This window comes from Pristiophorus japonicus, chromosome 3 (genome assembly GCF_044704955.1).
Source record: "Pristiophorus japonicus isolate sPriJap1 chromosome 3, sPriJap1.hap1, whole genome shotgun sequence".
NCBI lineage: Eukaryota > Metazoa > Chordata > Chondrichthyes > Pristiophoridae > Pristiophorus > Pristiophorus japonicus.
The window spans coordinates 295622144-295641273 of NC_091979.1; the positions used below are offsets into that span (position 1 = coordinate 295622144).

A 19130-nucleotide genomic window follows, 5' to 3' on the forward strand; every position below is an offset into this window, starting at 1 on the left:
GTAGTCCACGGTGTCCAGGGCTGCGCTGTGGATCTTGACTTTAGGTGGGGGGGGGGGGGGGGGGGGTGGGGGAGGAGAAAAGTCAGCGCTGTGCGGTAAGGACAGGCTGGCGGAGGACCTGTGTCTTATGGATGTTTCACGCAAGGCCTGTGCTTTTGTACACCTCAGTAAATACGGTCGACTATGTCCTGGAGTGCAGCCTTGATGTGCACAGACGCAGGCGACATCTGCGTACTGTAGCTCGACGACAGAGGTTGGGGTGGTCTTGAATCTGGCCTGGAGACGGCGAAGGTTGAACAGGTTCCCACTGGTTCTGTAGTCTAGTTCCACTCCAGCGGGGAGCTTGTTGACTGAGCATGGCGGTGAGAAAGATTGAGAAGCGGGTTGGGGTGATGACCCAGCCTGTTTGACCCCAGTCCGGACGTGAATTGGGTCCGTGATGGATCTGTTGGTAAGGATCACACCCTGCATGTCGTCATGGAGCAGCAAGAGGATGGTGATGAACTTTTGGGGGCATCCAAAACAGAAGACGACATTCCATAGACCCTCACGATGACTGTCAAAGGCCTTTATAAAGGTTCAAGGTGGCCATGTATAAGGGCTGGTGCTGTTCATTACATTTTTCCTGTAGCTGTCGCGCTGCAAAAATCATGTCTGTTGTGCCCTGTAGGGGACGAAATCCACACTGATGCCGGGAGGAGCTCCTCGGCCATGGAAAGACAACGATTGAGGAGGACTCTAGCGACGACTTTCCCAATGGCTGATAGCAAGGAGATTCCTCTGTAGTTGCCAGTCAGACTTGTCCCCTTTTTTAAAGATGGTCACGATCACTGCATCTCAGATCCCCAGGCATGCTCTCCTCCCTCCAGATGAGAGATGTCATATATTCGCACCAGCAGTGCCTCTCGGCCATACTTCAATGCTTCAGCAGGGATCCCGTCTGCACCCATAGCCTTGTTTTTGAGCTTATGGCTTATTCTACCTGGTGCAGTGTTGGGGTTTTACTGAGATGGTGGCGGGTAGCATGCTGCAGGATGGAGTCGAGAACACTCGCGTCAAAGGCAGAGTCTCAATTGAGGAGATCTTCGAAGTGCTCCTTGCAGCCAGCAGTGGGATAGGGCCTTGGATGTTTGGCCCGTAGGTGGCCTTGACTGCACTGAAGAATCCTTGCACATCTGGTTGGTCGGCCAGCTGCTGTATCTCCTGTGCTTTCTTCATCCACCTCCTGTTCTTTAGGTCCCAGGTTTTTTGTTGGACCTTAGCCTTGAGCAGTCTGTAATGCTGTTTTGCTGCTCCTACATTGGGTTGTTGTTTAAGGCTCAGAAATGCCCTCTGCTTGCGATCTATTAGCTCTTGGATCTCTTGATCATGCTCATGAAACTAGTCGTGGTGTTTCCTGGTTGAGTAACCGAGTGTCTCTTTGCAGGCACTGGTTATGGAGGCCTGGAGGGCAGACCAAGCGCTGAGAGCATTCTGCATCTCGGGGTTGTCAAGGCATGCCAGGTTAGCTGTGAGGTGCTGGCTGTATAGGGCTCTCTGAAGTGTTCCGGCATTGACTTTTTTGCGGCACTGCTTCTAATGTCCCCTCAGCTTTGGGGCAATGTTGATGTCGATGATGGATCGGATTAGGCGGTGGTCCATCCAGCAGTCGTCGGCTCCAGTCATGGCGCGGGTGATGCACACATCCTTGCAATCCCTGGCTCAGATGATAACATAGTCAAGCAGGTGCCAGTGCTTGGAGCGAGGAGCGTTACCACAATGCCTTGTATTTGTCCCTCTGGCGGAACAAGGTGTTGGTGATGACAAGTTTGTGCTCTCGACATTGTGTCAGGAGTAGGGTACCACTGGAGTTGGCTTTCCCTACCACCTCTGCTAATCATCCCCCCCCCCCCCAGAGGTCTGTGCCCTTGCCAACCCTAGCGTTTAAGTCACAGAGGAGAATCAGTCTGTCGCCCACGGGGACGCAGGACAGGGATTTTGAGGTTGGTGTAAAAACCCTCTTTGGCCTCATCAGTCGCATCGAGTGTCAGGGCATATGCACGGATGACTGTGGCGCACTGGTTCCAGGATAGGGTGAGTCGAAGAGTCATGAGGCGTTCGTTAGCCCCGCAGGGGGAATCTTTGGGGAGGTCAACCAGCTCGTTTTTGATGGCGAAGCAGACTCTGGAGGCAGCGTTCTTCTTCTGGTTTCCCTTTCAGAAGGTGTAACCTCCACCTTGTTCCTTGAGCTGGCCTTCCCCTGCCCACTGGGTCTCGCTTAGGGCGGCAATGTCATATCAAAGTGTCTAAGTTCCTGGACAACTATGGCGATGCGGTGTTCCAGCCTGTCGCTGTTGGGATTGTCCATGAGAGTCCTGACATTCTGGGTCCCGAACTTCATGTTAAGAATGGAAGATGCCTGTGCGAGAGTTCTTTTAATGTGGGGTGGTCGTTGCACACCGGCCGAGTTGAGCGAGGTCTTGATCCAGTGGTAAGGGGATCAAAGATGACTGGGGACTAGGGACTTGGGCAAAGATGGTAGCGGTGAGGGTGTGGTTGAACAGATCAATGGTTGCAGAAGTGACATGGTGAATGGGGGGTTAAAGGCTGGACAGTTCAGATTTGTTAAGTGCAGTTGAGAGAGTTGGGAGAGAGTTTTTTTCCCCATGGGCAGACACAGAAGGAAGTAGGGTTGGAAGGGGGAAGGGGATGGATAGTGATACAAGGAAGCTTTCAGAGATGGCCTTATCTCCATTGACATGGTGGAAATAGCAAGGCTGCGAGAGATCGCAAGGTCAAGGGAATGGCTGTGAATATGGCCGTTGGGGAGTTGACATGGAAGGGAGATTAAGGGAGGATAGGAGGTAATAAACTCGGGAGAGAGCATGATGAATTAAAATAGAAGTTGAAATCACCAAGGATGAGAAGTCGCTCGGTGCAGAGGCTGAGGGAGGAAAGTAGTGAAGATAACTCGATAACATGTGTGTCATACTTGGATGGGTGGTAAAGCATGAGAATTTTAAATGAGAGGTGAGGGGGATGGAATAAGGAGAGATGTGCAAAGGAAGAGAAAGTGCTCGAGGACCGACCCAAGGTGCGATTTGGTGATGAGAGCCATAGCGGTCTGGGCAGGCAAGTGATGGAAGGTATAGCCAGGCAGGGAGGCTTCATTTAAGGGCAAGGTGTCAACACCCCTCAGCCAAGTTTCCATCTGGGCCATGGTATTGAAGTTGGAGCTCATGGACTTCCAAGTAGTCGAAGAGTTTGTTCAAGCATGATAGTCCCCTTTTGAACATGTTGGCTGCTGTTTAGTGTGAATAATAAATTATAATTTTTTTTTTTTTTATAAGCGGGACTCGTAGGTCTGTAACACGCAGTGTCAGTTTTATCTGCCTTTTTGAATATGGACACATTAGCTCGCTTCCAATTGATTACCATCTCCCCAATGTATGGCAACTACCTCTTCATGATACTCAGTGCCTCACAAATCTCATTCTGAATACCTTTCAGCACTGTACAAATATAAATCATGTTATGTAACCAATTAGTTGTGCCTCAACCCACCTACATAGGTGGTGACATTATTGTGGAATTTGGCACAATGTTCATTTGATATTCCAGTGCCATGAACAACTGGCCCATCGGAGGTTAATTTCGACAAAGCTAAATAATTTCTCTGTGGAAAACCTACTCAACTTATGAAATGCAAAAAAGCTACACATATTCCCATCTACATTTTGAAGAATTAATTACCAGTACCATGGCTAAATGTAGAGCTTATCATCCAATTCATAATCTTAAATTCTCTACATTAAAAGCAAATGGCCTGCTTAATTTGTGCAGGGGTTACACCAACACTACTAGTACAAGTGAGGCATATTGATGAGCCAGTATATACGGAACTGCCTCGCTTTTTTTTTTGAATCTTAGAATACCATCGCGTAAGTACACATGCATCAAGCAAATGGTATGATTAATAACGGGTACCTGTTAACAACCAATAAAGACTTACCTCCGCCAACAGATTCCTGTGCACTGGAACTTCCAAGATCAGATGGATTTGGTGGTCCCGATCCAGCAGGTGGTTCATAAGTAGCCACCAGATTTATACTTCCCTTAAAAAAAAAGTGTTTTCAACCAAAATTAGAATTACATCAGATAGTTAGGAATATAGAAAATGGGAGAAGGCCATTCGGCCCCTTGAGCCTGTACCGCCATTCAATTAGATCGTGGCTGATCTATGACCGAACTCCATAACTCCAGCCTTTGGTCCATCTCTCAATAACTTTGGTCAACAAAAGGTTGTCAACCTTAGATTAAGTTAACAATTGATCTAGCGTCAATTGCAGTTTGCAGAAGAGTTTTCCAAACTTTTACAACCCTGTGTGTAAAAGTGTCTCCTAATTTCACTCCTGAAAGGTCTGGCTCTAATTTTTATTATGCCCCCTAGGATCTCCCAGAAATAATCTCTCTCTGCCCTGTCTATTCCCCTTAATCTCAAACTTCGATCAGATCACCCCATAACCTTCTAAATTCTAGGGAAATACACCCCAATTTGTGCAATCTCTCCTCTCAACATAACTTTTGAAGTCCGAGTAAATATATGCTGCACTCCCTCCAAGGCTAATATATCTTTCCCAAGATGTAGTGCCCAGACCTGCTCAGTACTCCAAGTGTGGTCTAACCAGGGTTTTGTATAGCTGCAGCATAATCTTTATCCCCTTATATTCTAGTCCTCTAGATTTAAAGGCCAGCATTCCATTTGCCTTTTTGATTATTTTCTGTACTTGTCCATGACATTTTAATGATCTATGTACCTGAACCCCCAAGTCTCTTTGGACAGCCACTGTTTTTAAGCTTGCCACCATTTAGATTCAAAGTGGATTACTTCACATTTGCTTACATTGAAATCCATTTGCCACAGTTTTGCCCATTCACTTAATCAATATCCCTTGATAATGTTACGCCTTCATCTACACTGCTGCCTATCTTTGTATCAACAAATTTGGATAGATGACTTTCTATGCCATCGTCTAATATTGTGAATAGTTGTGGCCCCAACACAGATCCCTGCAGGACAGCCCTGGTCACATCCTGCCAATTTGAGTACGTACCCATTATCCCTACTGCCTGTCTCCTGCTGCTCAGCCAATTTCCCAAGTTATATTTAAGTTAAATGAATATTACATTTACAGAAAAAGTTCTTAAAATGCAGTGATTCCAAAATGCACATTTCTTTTAGAAATGAGCACAGCTGCAGACAGTGCACGACTGGAAGAAATTTTCCCCGGTGCTCAATAGTAAGATAGTTGCCAGGCAGAAAGCGAGAAGCATAAAAATACAACAGTACAGAAGACGATTGCTAAATAATTATATTCAGTGATCGCTCTAGCAAATACTTCAGAGTAGGCACTGCATAGGAACAGGAACAGGCCATTCATTTAGATCATGGCTGATCTGTATCTTAACTCCATTACTTGGTTCTATATCCCTCAATATCCTTGCCTAACAAAATCTATCAATCTCAGATTTGGAAATTTGCAATTGGTCAAACCTCAACAGAATTTTGTGCCAGAGATTTGCCGATTTTCACTACCCAGTGTGCGAAGTGCTTCCTGATAGCTTCCCTTAATGGCCTAGCTCCAATTTTAAGGTTATGCACCCGTCTTCTGGACTCCAGACCAGAGAAAACAGTTTCTCTACTTCGACCTGATCAAATCCTTTAATCATTTTGACTACTTCAATTGTATCACCCCTTTGTCATCTATATTTGGGAGAATACAAACCTAGTCTATGCAACCCTTCAATTTAACCCTTCTATCATTCTGGTGAACTTGTGCTGCACCCCCTTAAAAATGGTCAATATATCCTTCCTGAGGTGCAGTGCCCAGAATTGAACACAGTACGCCAGATGGGGTCCAGCCAGAGCTTCGTACAACTGGACCATAACTTCCACCCTGTTGTATTCCAGCTCCTTTGAGAGGTGGCCAACATTCCATTAACCAATTTTTTTTGTGCCAGTACACTACTGTTTTATACATAGACCCCCAAAATCTCTCTACCCCTCCACAGTTCCTAGCTTCTCACCATTTAGAGAATACTCTGATCAATCATGGGCCCAAAATAGATGATCTCACACTTCCCCACACTGAACTCCATCTGCCACTAGTAGAATACCCTTTCATCAGATACTGCAAGTAGGCTTAACGACAGACATTTTCAAGATGGAAGGTCCTTGAGTAAGGGCTCCAACAGAAATTCTGGGGTGAATTCTTTTTATTCCAGACCACAAGGAGGGGCATGACTCAAGATTTGAAAAGTGTTGAAAATCATGCAGTCAAATGAATTCTAGGGCTGTCTTGCTGGAATTAGAAACAAGTTAACTTTGCATCCACCCATAATATTAAATCTGCAAGCACTGCCTGCAAAACTTTACTTCCTTGTGTCAACTTTTCCATTATGAATTCCTATAACCACATTTGTAGTGGAAACAGCCAATGTTAACCGGTCATGCTGCAATTACACAATCCCACCAGTGGCAGCACTGCAGTTTGGCATCTCCTAAGCCTGCACTGCAGAGAAACTCCTCTGCTCCAACCTTAATTACTTCTCTTTCCAAATTTCTTCATGTTTTTCAATTTAATTATAACCTAGGAAATGAAAGTATTATGTAGAAGGAAAGGGCAGAAAGGATTTCAAAAAAGATAGATCAAATTGTATTTGCATGCTTTAAGCTCAGGTTTTACTGACTAGAGCTAAATTAATATACTGGGTGTTCAGAAGCAGGAAAACAATTATTAAATTAATAAAATAATTATATGTTAATGGACTGATGCAATGCAGCTCAAAGGATTGCATTACAACACAGACAACAAGGGCAGAGCTCATGCAGGTGGTTCAACACAAATTTACACAATTGAATATTTGCAGTAATGGGTGTGGGTTGTTTTAAATCTCCACCTCCACTAGTGTAGTATCATATTGGCTTGAATATGATATATGATTCAAATGATTGCATTCCTGCTGCACTGATGAAATTACCCAGCTGTTACTGGGGTGGTTCCACAAACTGGAAGCTAAATTTTTTTTTAATGTCTTTCACTACACCCCAGCATTCCCATCCTTAGTTAAAAACCAATTCAGGTAACAAAACATGCTATGAATTTATACAAAATCAAAACAACCTTTAGGTAAACTTAGTAAGTATAAAGTATGTCTTAGTGCATTTATCTCGTTAATGTTAGTACAGAAACAAGATTTGCATGAATTAACACAATGGAATAAATAAATTACAAACTGCTCATTTATCTCAAAGACTCCTGGTTTATTAATAGGAAGTCTAGTCTAATGCACAAGATGCTAACTATTCCATGAAACTCCTAGTTCAAGCTACAGAGCTGAACACCAACTCTTGGGAATTCAAGACAATATAAAAGGTTGGGATAAATGAGCAGAAATATGTAAAGCAGGAGGGTTGACAGTTGCCAAGTTGATAATACTGCAGGTAAGTATCCAAGACATTAGCATGCACAACAGTTTATAGCAATACATATGCTTTCACTCACGACTATCTAGCCTTAACATTTGAAGCAAATAAATCATGAAAAGCATTAGACATTATTGCTTTCTGATTTGGATTGAGCGTCAGAATTTTGGGTCTACATTCTACAAATGCAATTTGGCAGCAAATTCTCCTTTATGCAAATTAGACAACACACAATTGCACAGAAAAACTGTTCACTACCCACTACGCTACAGATAATTGAGGATAGAACACATTAGTCCGAACCTGATCCTGGGACTAAGTGAGAACACACACACACGCTTACATTATGGGTTCAGACTTCACTTACCCCAGTTGGCTGTTTCTTTTCACTGAGCAATGAGATATTCTTGAAAGGCAATGACTTTTGGCCACTTGCAAGCTCTCTCAAGGATATTGTTGCAGAACCAATAAACCTAAACGAGATTACAAAATTTAAACAATACTGGAGAGAAGTATTGAGATATTAAACCGCAGCATATTCCAGCAATTAAAAGTTAGTTAAGCAGCAACCCATCACTTGGACATTGCAAAAGATTGTAGTAGACTGCAGAATGTAATTAGTTACCAGTCACTCCTTTCAAATAGCAATTATTTATCTACTGTAGACACCAAGTCAGTGTCAGAATGACAATGGAACATTTTTTTTTTAAAGTTTAAAACTTTCTTTAAAAAACCCAACTAATTCCATATTGCACATCAAGTGGCTCAGACCAGGTCATTCAAGGGCTGCCAATCTGAGCAGTTCAGGCAATAACAGTTCAAAAAGAGGATCATATCCAGGTTAGATTTCAGCACAAATAACGTAGAGTCAGCTTGACATCATGTGCAGCACTGAACTTAGTTTCATCAGCAATCTTACACTGCTGCTTTTGTTTTAGAAAACATTTGAACTTGGAGGGAAACATAATTCAATTAGATTCAAAGACCCTGACATAATGGCAATCAGCTCAGCTTTAGAGACAATTTAAATTTCTGCACATTTTCCACCTGGGGTACACTTAGTGTTGCTGGTAAAAGTCAGCGCTAATAAACCACACTAGCCTGAAGTTGCCTTTGCAAAGCTGTTTGATGCATGTGCTGGCTCCCATGGTTCAAACACAACAGCACATTTTAGGCTATGCCATCGACCTGACCAACAGGCTTCAGTGTTGTCAGGGATTGCAGAGTCAGCACTTATGCTATCCTTGTGGGTCATGGAGAGGTGGGGGAAAACATTTCTCAGGTACATGACCTTTGACTTGGTCTCCATATAAATTCTTCAAAAGTAAATCAGAAGCACATCAAATTATTTATTGGATAAATGGAACAAGTATATCATTTCTTAAACCATTTTAAATTTGTGACATTGCATAAAACCTTGCATCTCACCATTGGCTCTTCTGCCTTTAGGTGGATGATATTTTGTGGACTGATCTAGCTTTCCTATTGCCAAGGGAATCAGGATTTAAGCCAATAAATAAGCCTACACAATTGCTTAATTCTCAAAAAGCTTAAGTTTTGCACTTTTGCTCTATTTCAGAATTATATTAAAAAAAAGAGTATATATGAGTTTTGTTCAACAGTAAATAGATACTGATCAGCCTGAAGCAATGCGGAAACATTAAAGAGAACAAAGCTACATTTATGTAGCATCTTGTGTCTCACGACATCACAAGGCACTTTACATACAATTAACACTTCTAAATGGAGTCAGTTCTGCTAAAGTAGATAAAGCTCATGTAGTGGCAGCTACTTTACACATAGCAAGGTCCCTCAAACAGAAATGTGATAAGTGATAAGTTAATCTTTCCTTTGCGAGTTGTTGGTTGAGGGAGGAATGTTAGCCAGGTCACCAGGACAACCAGCTCTTTAAATAGCCCCAATCAGATCTCTCTTCGTGCTTTTGTACTGACATTGTTCTGCAATGAGTGACTGACTTGCCATTATCCGCAACCTAAAGTTATGACACCGTCTGTGTAACTCGTCGTTTTCACATGTTCATATTCAGGTCTGTTTGAGTGGTCAGCTTTTCTCAGCTGGCTTTCTCGGTCTGCCTGTGTTACTTTTAAAATAGAGATTTAAAAGGAGTAACCAAGGAAAATGTCTGCTCATCAGATCCATTACAGAAAATACAGTGAGGCAACAGATTTCTAAAGTATGACTATCTTTAAATGGGCTTTAGAGAGTCAGTAAGACAAGAGGGGGGGGGGGGGGGGCTGGTGGCCTTAAGAAAACAGGCACAGGAAGCCACTCGATTTTGGAAAGTCACGGCCCAATAATGTCATGGTGCCGCACTGGATTTCAGCTTCCAAGTGACAGCTGAACCATTGCAGGAGTCGGAATTGCCAGAAGAGGCGACGGTAATTCTTTTTATTCAACTGGACTGTGGAATCTTTGTGGGCCAGTATGAGCAGGAGTGCAGCCCCAAGGCCTCCCCAATCTCTCCTTCCCAGCACCTGCATTAGCTGTCAAAGCGTTGCCCCAGCTGGTGTCCGTGGGCTCCGGGCACAAGTTTCACCCCTGCCCGATATCACCTCCACCGGTTTCTGGCAGGAGACAGTCCTGCTTTATTCAAATGAGGCTAGAGTGTAAAAAAAAGGGCTCCGATGGTTTCTCTCCCACCTGCACACTCACATGCCCTGGGCCCCTAGTTTAAAAAAAATCAATCGCTCCATTTCCAATAGAAAGCAGAGGCCAGTGATTCCCAAGAGTCAACTCATACCCGCAAATCATAGATCACTCAATATAACTCCAATCTTTTTAAATCAGTCAGTACCTTTAGAACCCCATCATACATCCCAACTTTGTGTAAGCCAAGTCCCCTCCTCCCAAAGCTACACATTTATAGCCTCAGCAGCTCTCGTCACCCCCGCCTCCCCAAAGCAGCTCTTCCCTCTGAACTATATCCACCTCGGTCAAAAAGCACAGAAAACATATCAAAGTTGGGAACACGACCAAACCCCTACATTTATATAGCACCTTTAACAAAACAAAAACAGGGAACAGATGCTGAGGTATGGGTTAGGATAGATGAGTGAAAGCTTAATAACCTGCATTCTCAAAAAGATGGAGTCACAGGAGTTTGTGGGGGGGGGGGGGGAAGAGAAAGAGGGGGCAGGGAGGCAAGAGTAGTGGTGCAGGGATATTGCAGAGGTAGGAGGAGGCAGTAAATAGATGGGACATGAAGTTTGATGCTCAGCTCTAGATTGTGAAAGACAGCATGGATTTACATGATCTGGTCCAGCTTGACCAAGTGACCTAGGAGAGGGAAATGGAGTATACAGTAGGAGCCAAAGATCTTAGCCGTGTTCAGTTGGAGGAAGCACAGGCCAATTACTCCAAGTTGCAACACCGAATACTATTCTTCCAGCCATCCAATGCAGCAAACAAAAAGTTACAGCAAATTACAGCACATGTTCCGCAAACACTGGAGGGCTACAGTCAAAGAGCTCGACTACCACACACTACTCCTCCCTCTACTTTATAATTCAAGCTGGGAATATGGTCTTGATTTGGCTGGTCATTTGAAAGTGGCCAACAAGTCATTAAGAAAAAAGGAAAGAACCTACATTTATACAATACCTTTCACAAGTTCAGGATGCCCCAAAGCACTTCAGTCAATTAATTAGTTTGTAAGGGCTCAATGTTGCCCAACCCCTTTTTTCGGTGCACACGCTGGAAACTGCGCCGCAAAAAAGTCGCCCCATCCTGGTCGCTCTTAGAATCTGGAGTCCCAGCGTGGCGTGCATTGTGAAGTGGGGGGCAGAGCAACAGGCCAGCGCCGAAAACAGTGCTGGCACCTGCACGCATGTGCAGTGAAGTCTGCACACATGCTCCTGCCCTCCCAACGTGTTCTGCAGGCTGTACGCAGGACCCAATGCTCGCAGCCCCTAACCCCGGCCGAAGGGATGCACCAATCTTCGCCGCACTCTATCCCCAGCCGAGTGGCATTCCGCACCGGCCAGCCCACTGAGTTGCGTGGCCGTTTGGGGGGGGGGGGGGGGGGGCAAAACTTAAAAATACAAACTTGATTCTGGCATAAAGCTAGGGCTTCTATTTTTAAAAATTTGTAATTGATTGATTGCTTATTACTTTGTGGTTTTCGTGCTTTAAATGTACTAACCTGTGCCGATTTCTTAACTGCCCACAAGGTTTTTCCAGAGCTGGCCACATACGCTGACCTGTCGATTTGGAATAAATTTTAGCTGGCCAAAGTGGCATAAATGGCCAAAACTTGCTTAAGCGTCTGGGAATGCCGTCTTTTCCAAGAAAAAAAAATCGTAGCTAACTGACTTACTCGGGAGCAAATTATTAGGGGAAAATGGCTTTTTTTTTTTTAAACTCAAGCCAGAAAAAAAAAAACTTACTCCCAAAAAGATTGATGCAATTCATGGCAAAAATTGGGCCCAAAGTGTTGTCATTGTTGTAATGTAGAGCAACCCAGCAACCAGGGTGCACACAAGGTCCCACAAACAGGAATGAGATAGGTGACTAGATAACCCGTTGCTTGAGGGATAAATATTGGCCAAAAACCAGGAGAACTCATCTGCCTTTCAGTGCCATGGATCTTGACATCCCATGGCATGGAGAGAGAAGTTGTAAAGCAATAAAAAAAAAAAATTGTGGTTGGTATGTGAAGCTTTCTGTGGCAAATCGTAAGCAACTTGAAGTGCCACACGTGCAATGGAGCAAGGAAACGTTATGGGAGAGATGCCAGTTGCTGGTTGTGAACAAGAGTCATTTTAAATATTAAATGTACAACTGAAAAAATGCAATTAGTCTTTTATTGTGTATATTTTGGCAGATAGGAAACAGTTACCACCCAGTCATAGGTACTCTGCGTTTTCACTGCATCGACTACTATTTTCATTCGCACTATGCAGCTTAGAGAGACATGGGGAAAGGGAGGAGAGGAAACGTCAGTTCATTGCAAGTTAGTTGCAGCTTGGATGGAAAGAAGTGGGGAAGCTGCTGCATGCATCCAAACCAAGAAGTAAATCAGGTATTGGAATAAATTGTACTCACACAGACTGCAAGAAACGACAGTCATAATGAGAGAAAGTGTGGTAATTTAATATATTCTTGGAAGGCAGGCGACACTAGCAAGGCCATCTTTATTACCCATTCATTACCCTGAATAATTCCAGACTCAAGCCAAGTAAAGCTGCTGTAACACTGCCAGGCAGTGGATAAGCCACTCAGGATGCTTGTGGGAGATGAGTCAACAAACATCACTTCAGAGAAGAATTGAACCCAACAATTTAATCCACCAGAGACTTTTCCTAATGTACTGCAAATAATCTGCACAAGACATTAGTTTATGGATTGGGCATACAAGCTAGAACCAAAATACCTCCACATTTTTGGAAAATGTGTGGCTTTACTACTACTTAGGCAGTCCCTTCGAGTCGAGGGTGACTTGCTTCCACGCTGAGTGCTCAGGTGACTGAAAAGACCAATGCGGGACCTACAGTCCCTTGAACAAATACTTTGGATCCGTCTTCACTAAGGAAGATGCAAATAACCTTCCGGAAATACTAGGGGTTTGAGGATCCAGTGAAAAAGGAGGAACTGATGGAAATCCTTATTAGCCAGGAAATTGTGTTAAGGAAATTGATGGGATTGAAGGCAGATAAATCCCCAGGGCCTGATAAGTACTCTGGGATGCAGCCTAAGGAAGTGACCGCTTTGGTCATTATTTCCCAACATTCTATTCACTCGATCAGTTCCTTTGGACTGGAGGGTAGCTAATGTAACACCACTTTTTAAAAAAAAAAAAAGGAGGGCGAAAGAAAACACTGAATTATAGACCGGTTAGCCTGACATCAGTGGTGGGAAAAATGTTGGAATCAATTATTAAAGATGAAAAAGCAGCGCTTTTGGAAAGCAGTGATGGGATCGGTCCAAGTCAGCATGGATTTATGAAAGGGAGACCATGCTTGACAAATCTTCTGGAATTTTGTGAGGTGGTAACTGGTAGAGTGGACAAGGGAGAACCAGTGGATGTGATGTATTTGGACATTCAAAAGGCTTTTGACAAGGTCCCACGAGACTAGTGTGCAAAATTAAAGCACATGGCATTGGGGGTAATGTGTTGACGTGGATAGAGAACTGGTTGGCAGACAGGAAGCAGAGGCGGAACAAACGGGTCCTTTTCAGAATGGCAGGCAGTGACCAGTGGGGTGCTGCAGGGTTCCGTGCTGGGACCCCAGCTATTTACAATATACATCAATGATTTAGATGAAGGAATTGAATGTAGTCTCCCAAGTTTGCAGCTGACACTAAGCTGAGTGGTGGTGTGAGCTGCAGGATGACTTGGACAGGTTAGGTGAATGGGCAGATGCAGTATAATGTGGATAAATTTGGTGACAGATTAGGAAAAGGGGAGGTGCAACGAGACCTGGGTGTCATGGTACATCAGCCATTGAAGGTTGGCATGCAGGTGGTGAAGGAAGCAAATGGCATGTTGGCCTTCATAGCGAGAGGATGAGTCTCGGAGCAAGGAGGTCATACTGCAGTTGTACAGGGCCTTGGTGAGGCCTCACCTGGAATATTGTGTACAGTTTTGGTCATCTAATCTGAGGAAGGACATTCTTGCTATTGAGGGAGTGCAGCAAAGGTTCACCAGACTGATTCCTGGGATGGCAGGACTGACATACGAGAGACTGGATCAACTGGGCTTGTATCCACTGGAATTTAGATGAATGAGGGGGGATCTCAAACACAAAATTCTGAGGGGATTGGACAGGTTAGAGGCAGGAAGAATGTTCCTGTTGCTGGGGAGTTTCAGAACCAGGGGTCACAGTCGAAGAATAAAGAGCAAGCCATTTAAGACTGAGATGAGGAGAAACTTCTCCACTCAGAGTGGTTAACTTGTGGAATTCTCTACCGCAGAAAGTTGTTGAGACCAGTTCATTAAATATATTTCAAAAAGGGAGCTAGATATGGCCCTTACGGCCTAAGTAATCAAGGAGTATGGAGAGAAAGCAGGAAAGGGGTACGGAAGTTGAATGTTCAGCCATGATCTTATTGAATGGCGGTGCAGGCTCGAAGGGCTGAATGGCCTACTCCTGCACCTAATTTCTATGTTTGTCACAGGTGGGGCAGACGGTGGTTGAAGGGATGCTCGAGTGGGGAGCCTGGATTGTTGTGCACTCCTTCCGCTGTTTGCACTTCGCTTCTGCTTGCTCGCGGCGAAGAGACTTGGTGTTCGCCGCCTTCCCAGATGCTTCTCCTCCAGTGAGCAGTCTTGGGCCAGGGATTCCCAGGTGTCAGTGGGGATGTTGCACTTTTTCCAAGGATGCTTTGAGGGTGTCCTTGAAGCATTTCCTCTACCCACCATGTCAGAGCGCTGAGTAGAGCACTCGTTTTGGGAGTCTACTATCGGGCATGCGGACGATGGATCCATCGGAGCTGATCAAGCGTGGTCAATGCTGGCCCGAGCAAGAACACTGACATTGGCAAAACAGGTGCACCAATGGAGTTGCAGGATCTTGCGGAGGCAGCATTGGTGGTACTTCGTGTTTTGAAGTGTCTGCTGTACATAGTCCATGTCTCTGAAGCATATAGGAGGGCGGGTATCACCACTACCTCTAGACCATGAGCTTGGTGCCGGGTTCGAGATCCTGGTCTTCAAGCACTCTTCCTCAGGCAACCGAAGGCTGCACTGGCATACTGAAGATGATGTTGGAATTAGTCATGGGCATCTGCCCTTGTTGATAGTAGGCTCCCAAGGTATGGAAAATGGTCTACGTTATCCAGAGCCTTGTCATGGATCTTGATAATCGGGGTAGGGGCAGGTTGGAAGAGGAGCTGTGTCTTACGAATGTATGCCTCGGTGAAGGTATTGATTATGGTTTGGAATTCAACCAGAGTGTACGCAGATGCAAGCGTTGTCTGCGTACTGTAATTCAATGAGAGGATGGGATGACCTTGGATCTGGACTAGAGGTGACTGAGGTTGAACAATTTCCCGTTTGTTCTGTAGATTAGTTGCATTCCAACGGGGAGCTTCGAGAGGGAGAGCATTGCAGCAAGGAAGATCGAGAAGAGTGTTAGTGTGATGACACAGCCTTGCTTGACCCTGGTCCGCAAGTGTATTGGATCGGAGGTGGATCTCTTGGTCAGGATCATGGCTTGCATGTCATTGTATAGCAGGCAGAGGATGACAAACTCGAGGGCAGCCAAATTTGAGGAGGACATAATCTCACAGTTGACAGTGTCGAAGACCTTTGTGAGGTCAAAGGCAGCCACGTACAGAGGTTGGTGCGACTCCCTGCATTTCTTAAATTTGACGCGCGGTGAAGATCATGTCCATTGTGCCCTTAATGGTTGGAATGCACGTCAACACTCTGAGGAGCTCTTCAGCCACTGGGAGAAGGCAATTGAGGAGGATTCTTGATGACTTTCCTTGTGGCAGACAGCAGGGAAACTCCTGTAATTACCGCAAATTGGACTGGTCATCTTTCTTGAAGGTGGTCACAATTACAGCATCAGATCCCCTGGCATGCTCTCCTTCTGGAGAAATGAGTTCATGGATTCGCGCTAATAGTACTTCTCTGCCACGCTTTAGTTCTTTGGCAGGGATTCCATCTGCTCCTGAGGCCTTGTCGTTAGTCAGCGGTCAGATGGCCTTTTCAACTTCATGCCGGGCTGGGATTGTGCTGAGACGGTGGTGGGTAGCATGCTGTGGGATGGAATCAAGGACACTCACTTCAAAAAGAACTGTTGAGATCTTCGAAGTGCTCCTTCCAGCAGGTACTGACTGAATTCTCTGTCCTAGAGTACCTCTCCATTCATGCCCTCAGTGAAGTAGGACCTAGAGTGCGAGGGCCATAGGGTGGTCTTGACTGCGTGAAAGAATCCATGCACGTCGTGGTTGTCTGTTAGTTGCTGGATTCCCTGCGCTGTTTCCACCCACCATCTGTTCTTTAGGTCGTGAGTTTTGTTGGAACCTGACCTTCAGATGTCTATAGAGCTGCTTTCTTACTCTAGAGTGGTGTTGTGGTTTCCAGTTCAAGAATGCTTTGAGTTTGCGGCTTTAGCTCCTGGATATCCTGGTCATTCGTTGAACCAGTCTTGATGTTTCCTGGTGGAGTGACCAAGCGTCTCTTCACAGGTGCTAATTATGAGGCCTTGAGGGCAGACCAGGTGCTGTCGACACACTGCGTCTTCGGTTCACTGGAAGTAGTCAGGATGGTTGAGAGGTGCTGGCTGAAGAGGGCTTCCTTAGCAGGATCTTCGAGTGCTCCAGTGTTGATTTTCCTGCAGCATTGTTTCTGTTGCTGCTGCTTTGGGGCTACGTTGACAGAGCAGATTAGGCGGAGTCAGTCCAGCAGTCGTCAGCTCCTGTAATGGCGAGTGATGCGGACGTCCTCGTGGTCCCTTGCTTGGACGATGACGTAGTCTAGCAGATGACAGCACCTGGAGCGAGGGTGTTGCCATGAAGCCTGGTACTCGTCTCTCTGAATAAACAAGGTGTTGGTTATGACACCCGAACAGAAACTACAACACGTTGGTTGTACTGCACAATTTATGCAAATCTGAGATATACTTGACAGCTCTCCCTCTGGACTGAATTGTAAAGCAGTCCAAATAAAACACTTTATAACATTGATCCTTTAGGTGCTGGTGCCAAAATAGGTGTAATCAAAACCGATGAACAATCATTTAATTTCCTCCCCATGTCATGCATTTTTACTCCAGTCTGCAAAGATCTTCCAATGTCTTCATTCTCTGATCAATAATACAATGAAGAAAGAAAAGTTTATTGTTTTTGTAGCTAGCTTTGCAAGATCAATCTGGAAACAAATTAGAAGATCCCTAGATCCACACTGACCCCACAATCACCCAGATATCTGCTGTAGATGATGACTGTGTAGCTCATTACTGATGGGACTGGACAGGTTAGATGCAGGAAGAATGTTCCCGATGTTGGGAAAGTCCAGAACCAGGGGACACAGTCTTAGGATAATGGGTAAGCCATTTAGGACTGAGATGAGGAGAAACTTCACTCAGGAGTTGTTAACCTGTGGAATTCTCTGCAGCAGAGTTGTTGGTGCCAGTTCATTGGATATATTCAAGAGGGAGTTAGACATGGCCCTTACAACTGAAGGGATCAAGGGGTATGGAGAGAAAGCAGGGAAGGGGTACTGAGGTGAACGATCAGCCATGATCTTATTGAATGGTGGTGCAGTCTCGAATGGCCTACTCCTGCACCTATTTTCCATGTTTCTATGTTTCATTATTATCTACATCCCTGGGGATTGTGACTTGCACAATTTAAAGCTATGACTGCCATAGTTTTTGTAGGTAGCCAATCACAAAAATAATTTTATGTAGTGTAAAATTCCAAATCACGTTAAATGTAATTAATTTTACATTGCTCAATTCAAATTATTGAATTAGATTTAGTTTAGTGCAAAAGACAATTCTGTAAAAGGAATGCAGCATATTCCTAATCGTTGAAAGTTAGAGAAAGCAAGGATCATTTTCTTGTTCAGACTGGCTTCAACAAGTGAGAATATGCACAAATAGCTATACACTGCAAATTAAATCACGTGCTCAGTGACAACAGGCTGGTTCTTTACAAACTAGAGAGTGAAGTCTTGTCAAACAGGTTATTACAGCCCGAAGGATCAATTCCCTATCCAACAGTTCCCTTTTGCATTATGCCCAAACTCAAATTTTAAACAGTGGTGATCTAAATTGGTTTATCTTCAAAAAGAAATGGTGAAAGATATTCAAAGAGAGGTCAAGGGTAAAGGGGGCAAAGAAACAAACAGAAATGTCAACTATAAAATTGGCAGAAACTTATTTTTGATGAATTAACTGATAATTAACCATTTTCCTGTTCCTTGTGGTCCTATTGTTTTTGATTGGAAAATTTTCCACAGATGCAATAGCAATTTTCTTCTTTGCATCAATGATGAAAGCTTAGGAAGTCTGAAATTTAGCTTTTCCTGCAAGTGGCAGATGGAACAAAGAACCTTCGCAGCTAATGTGACTCGGTCACCCCATGACGAGCATTTTCATAATCTTCTTTACCGTTAACATTTCAAAAGGAAATCAAAGAGGGAGTGGATGTTGGAGCTTTGCCGTGAGCAATCAAAAGCATTTTAAAGTGTAGAGCAACAGCAAATCTTCACTTTTTCCCTCCTCCCTGCCCCAAAACTTCTGCATGTTTCCTCTCCACCAAGTCTGCACATCCTTGCAACTCTTTCTACTACCCCACCCCACTCCGCCCCCCCCACCCCCCACCCAAAAAAAACACACGCCTCCGTATATTTCCTACCCCTCAAGCATTTCTGGCAATAGCGGCTGTATGAACAATCTCACTTAATTATATATTCCAACAACAGCATGATTGTAGAATGAGCACATCATCCTAGAACACCATGGTTTCCATCCATCAGCTTCTTGCTCAAATTATCCATGATTTCTCCAGGAGGGTGCCATTAACCACTTGCTTGGCAACATGTTGCTAATAAGTTGTTTGACCTGGTTTGAATGATATCTCAAAAGCAGCAATGCAAAGGTAGAAATTCTAATCGGCAGCAAACAGTTTTGGGTGAACTTTATGCCAATGTAAAGATAGCAAACAGAGGGATATATATTGCCATCTCATT

General features: G+C 44.4%; 1 protein-coding gene across 1 annotated transcript in view; it reads right to left on the reverse strand.

The window, feature by feature from the left end:
• LOC139260334 (myoferlin-like) overlaps window positions 1-19130 on the reverse strand; it is a 301635-nt gene that overhangs the window by 255464 nt on the left and 27041 nt on the right. Inside the window, exons 4-5 of the mRNA XM_070876822.1 lie at window positions 7833-7938; window positions 3992-4094 (exon numbers count right to left, since the gene is read on the reverse strand). Of these exons, the coding sequence (XP_070732923.1) occupies window positions 3992-4094; window positions 7833-7938 (209 nt within the window). The remainder of the gene's footprint in view (window positions 1-3991; window positions 4095-7832; window positions 7939-19130) is intronic.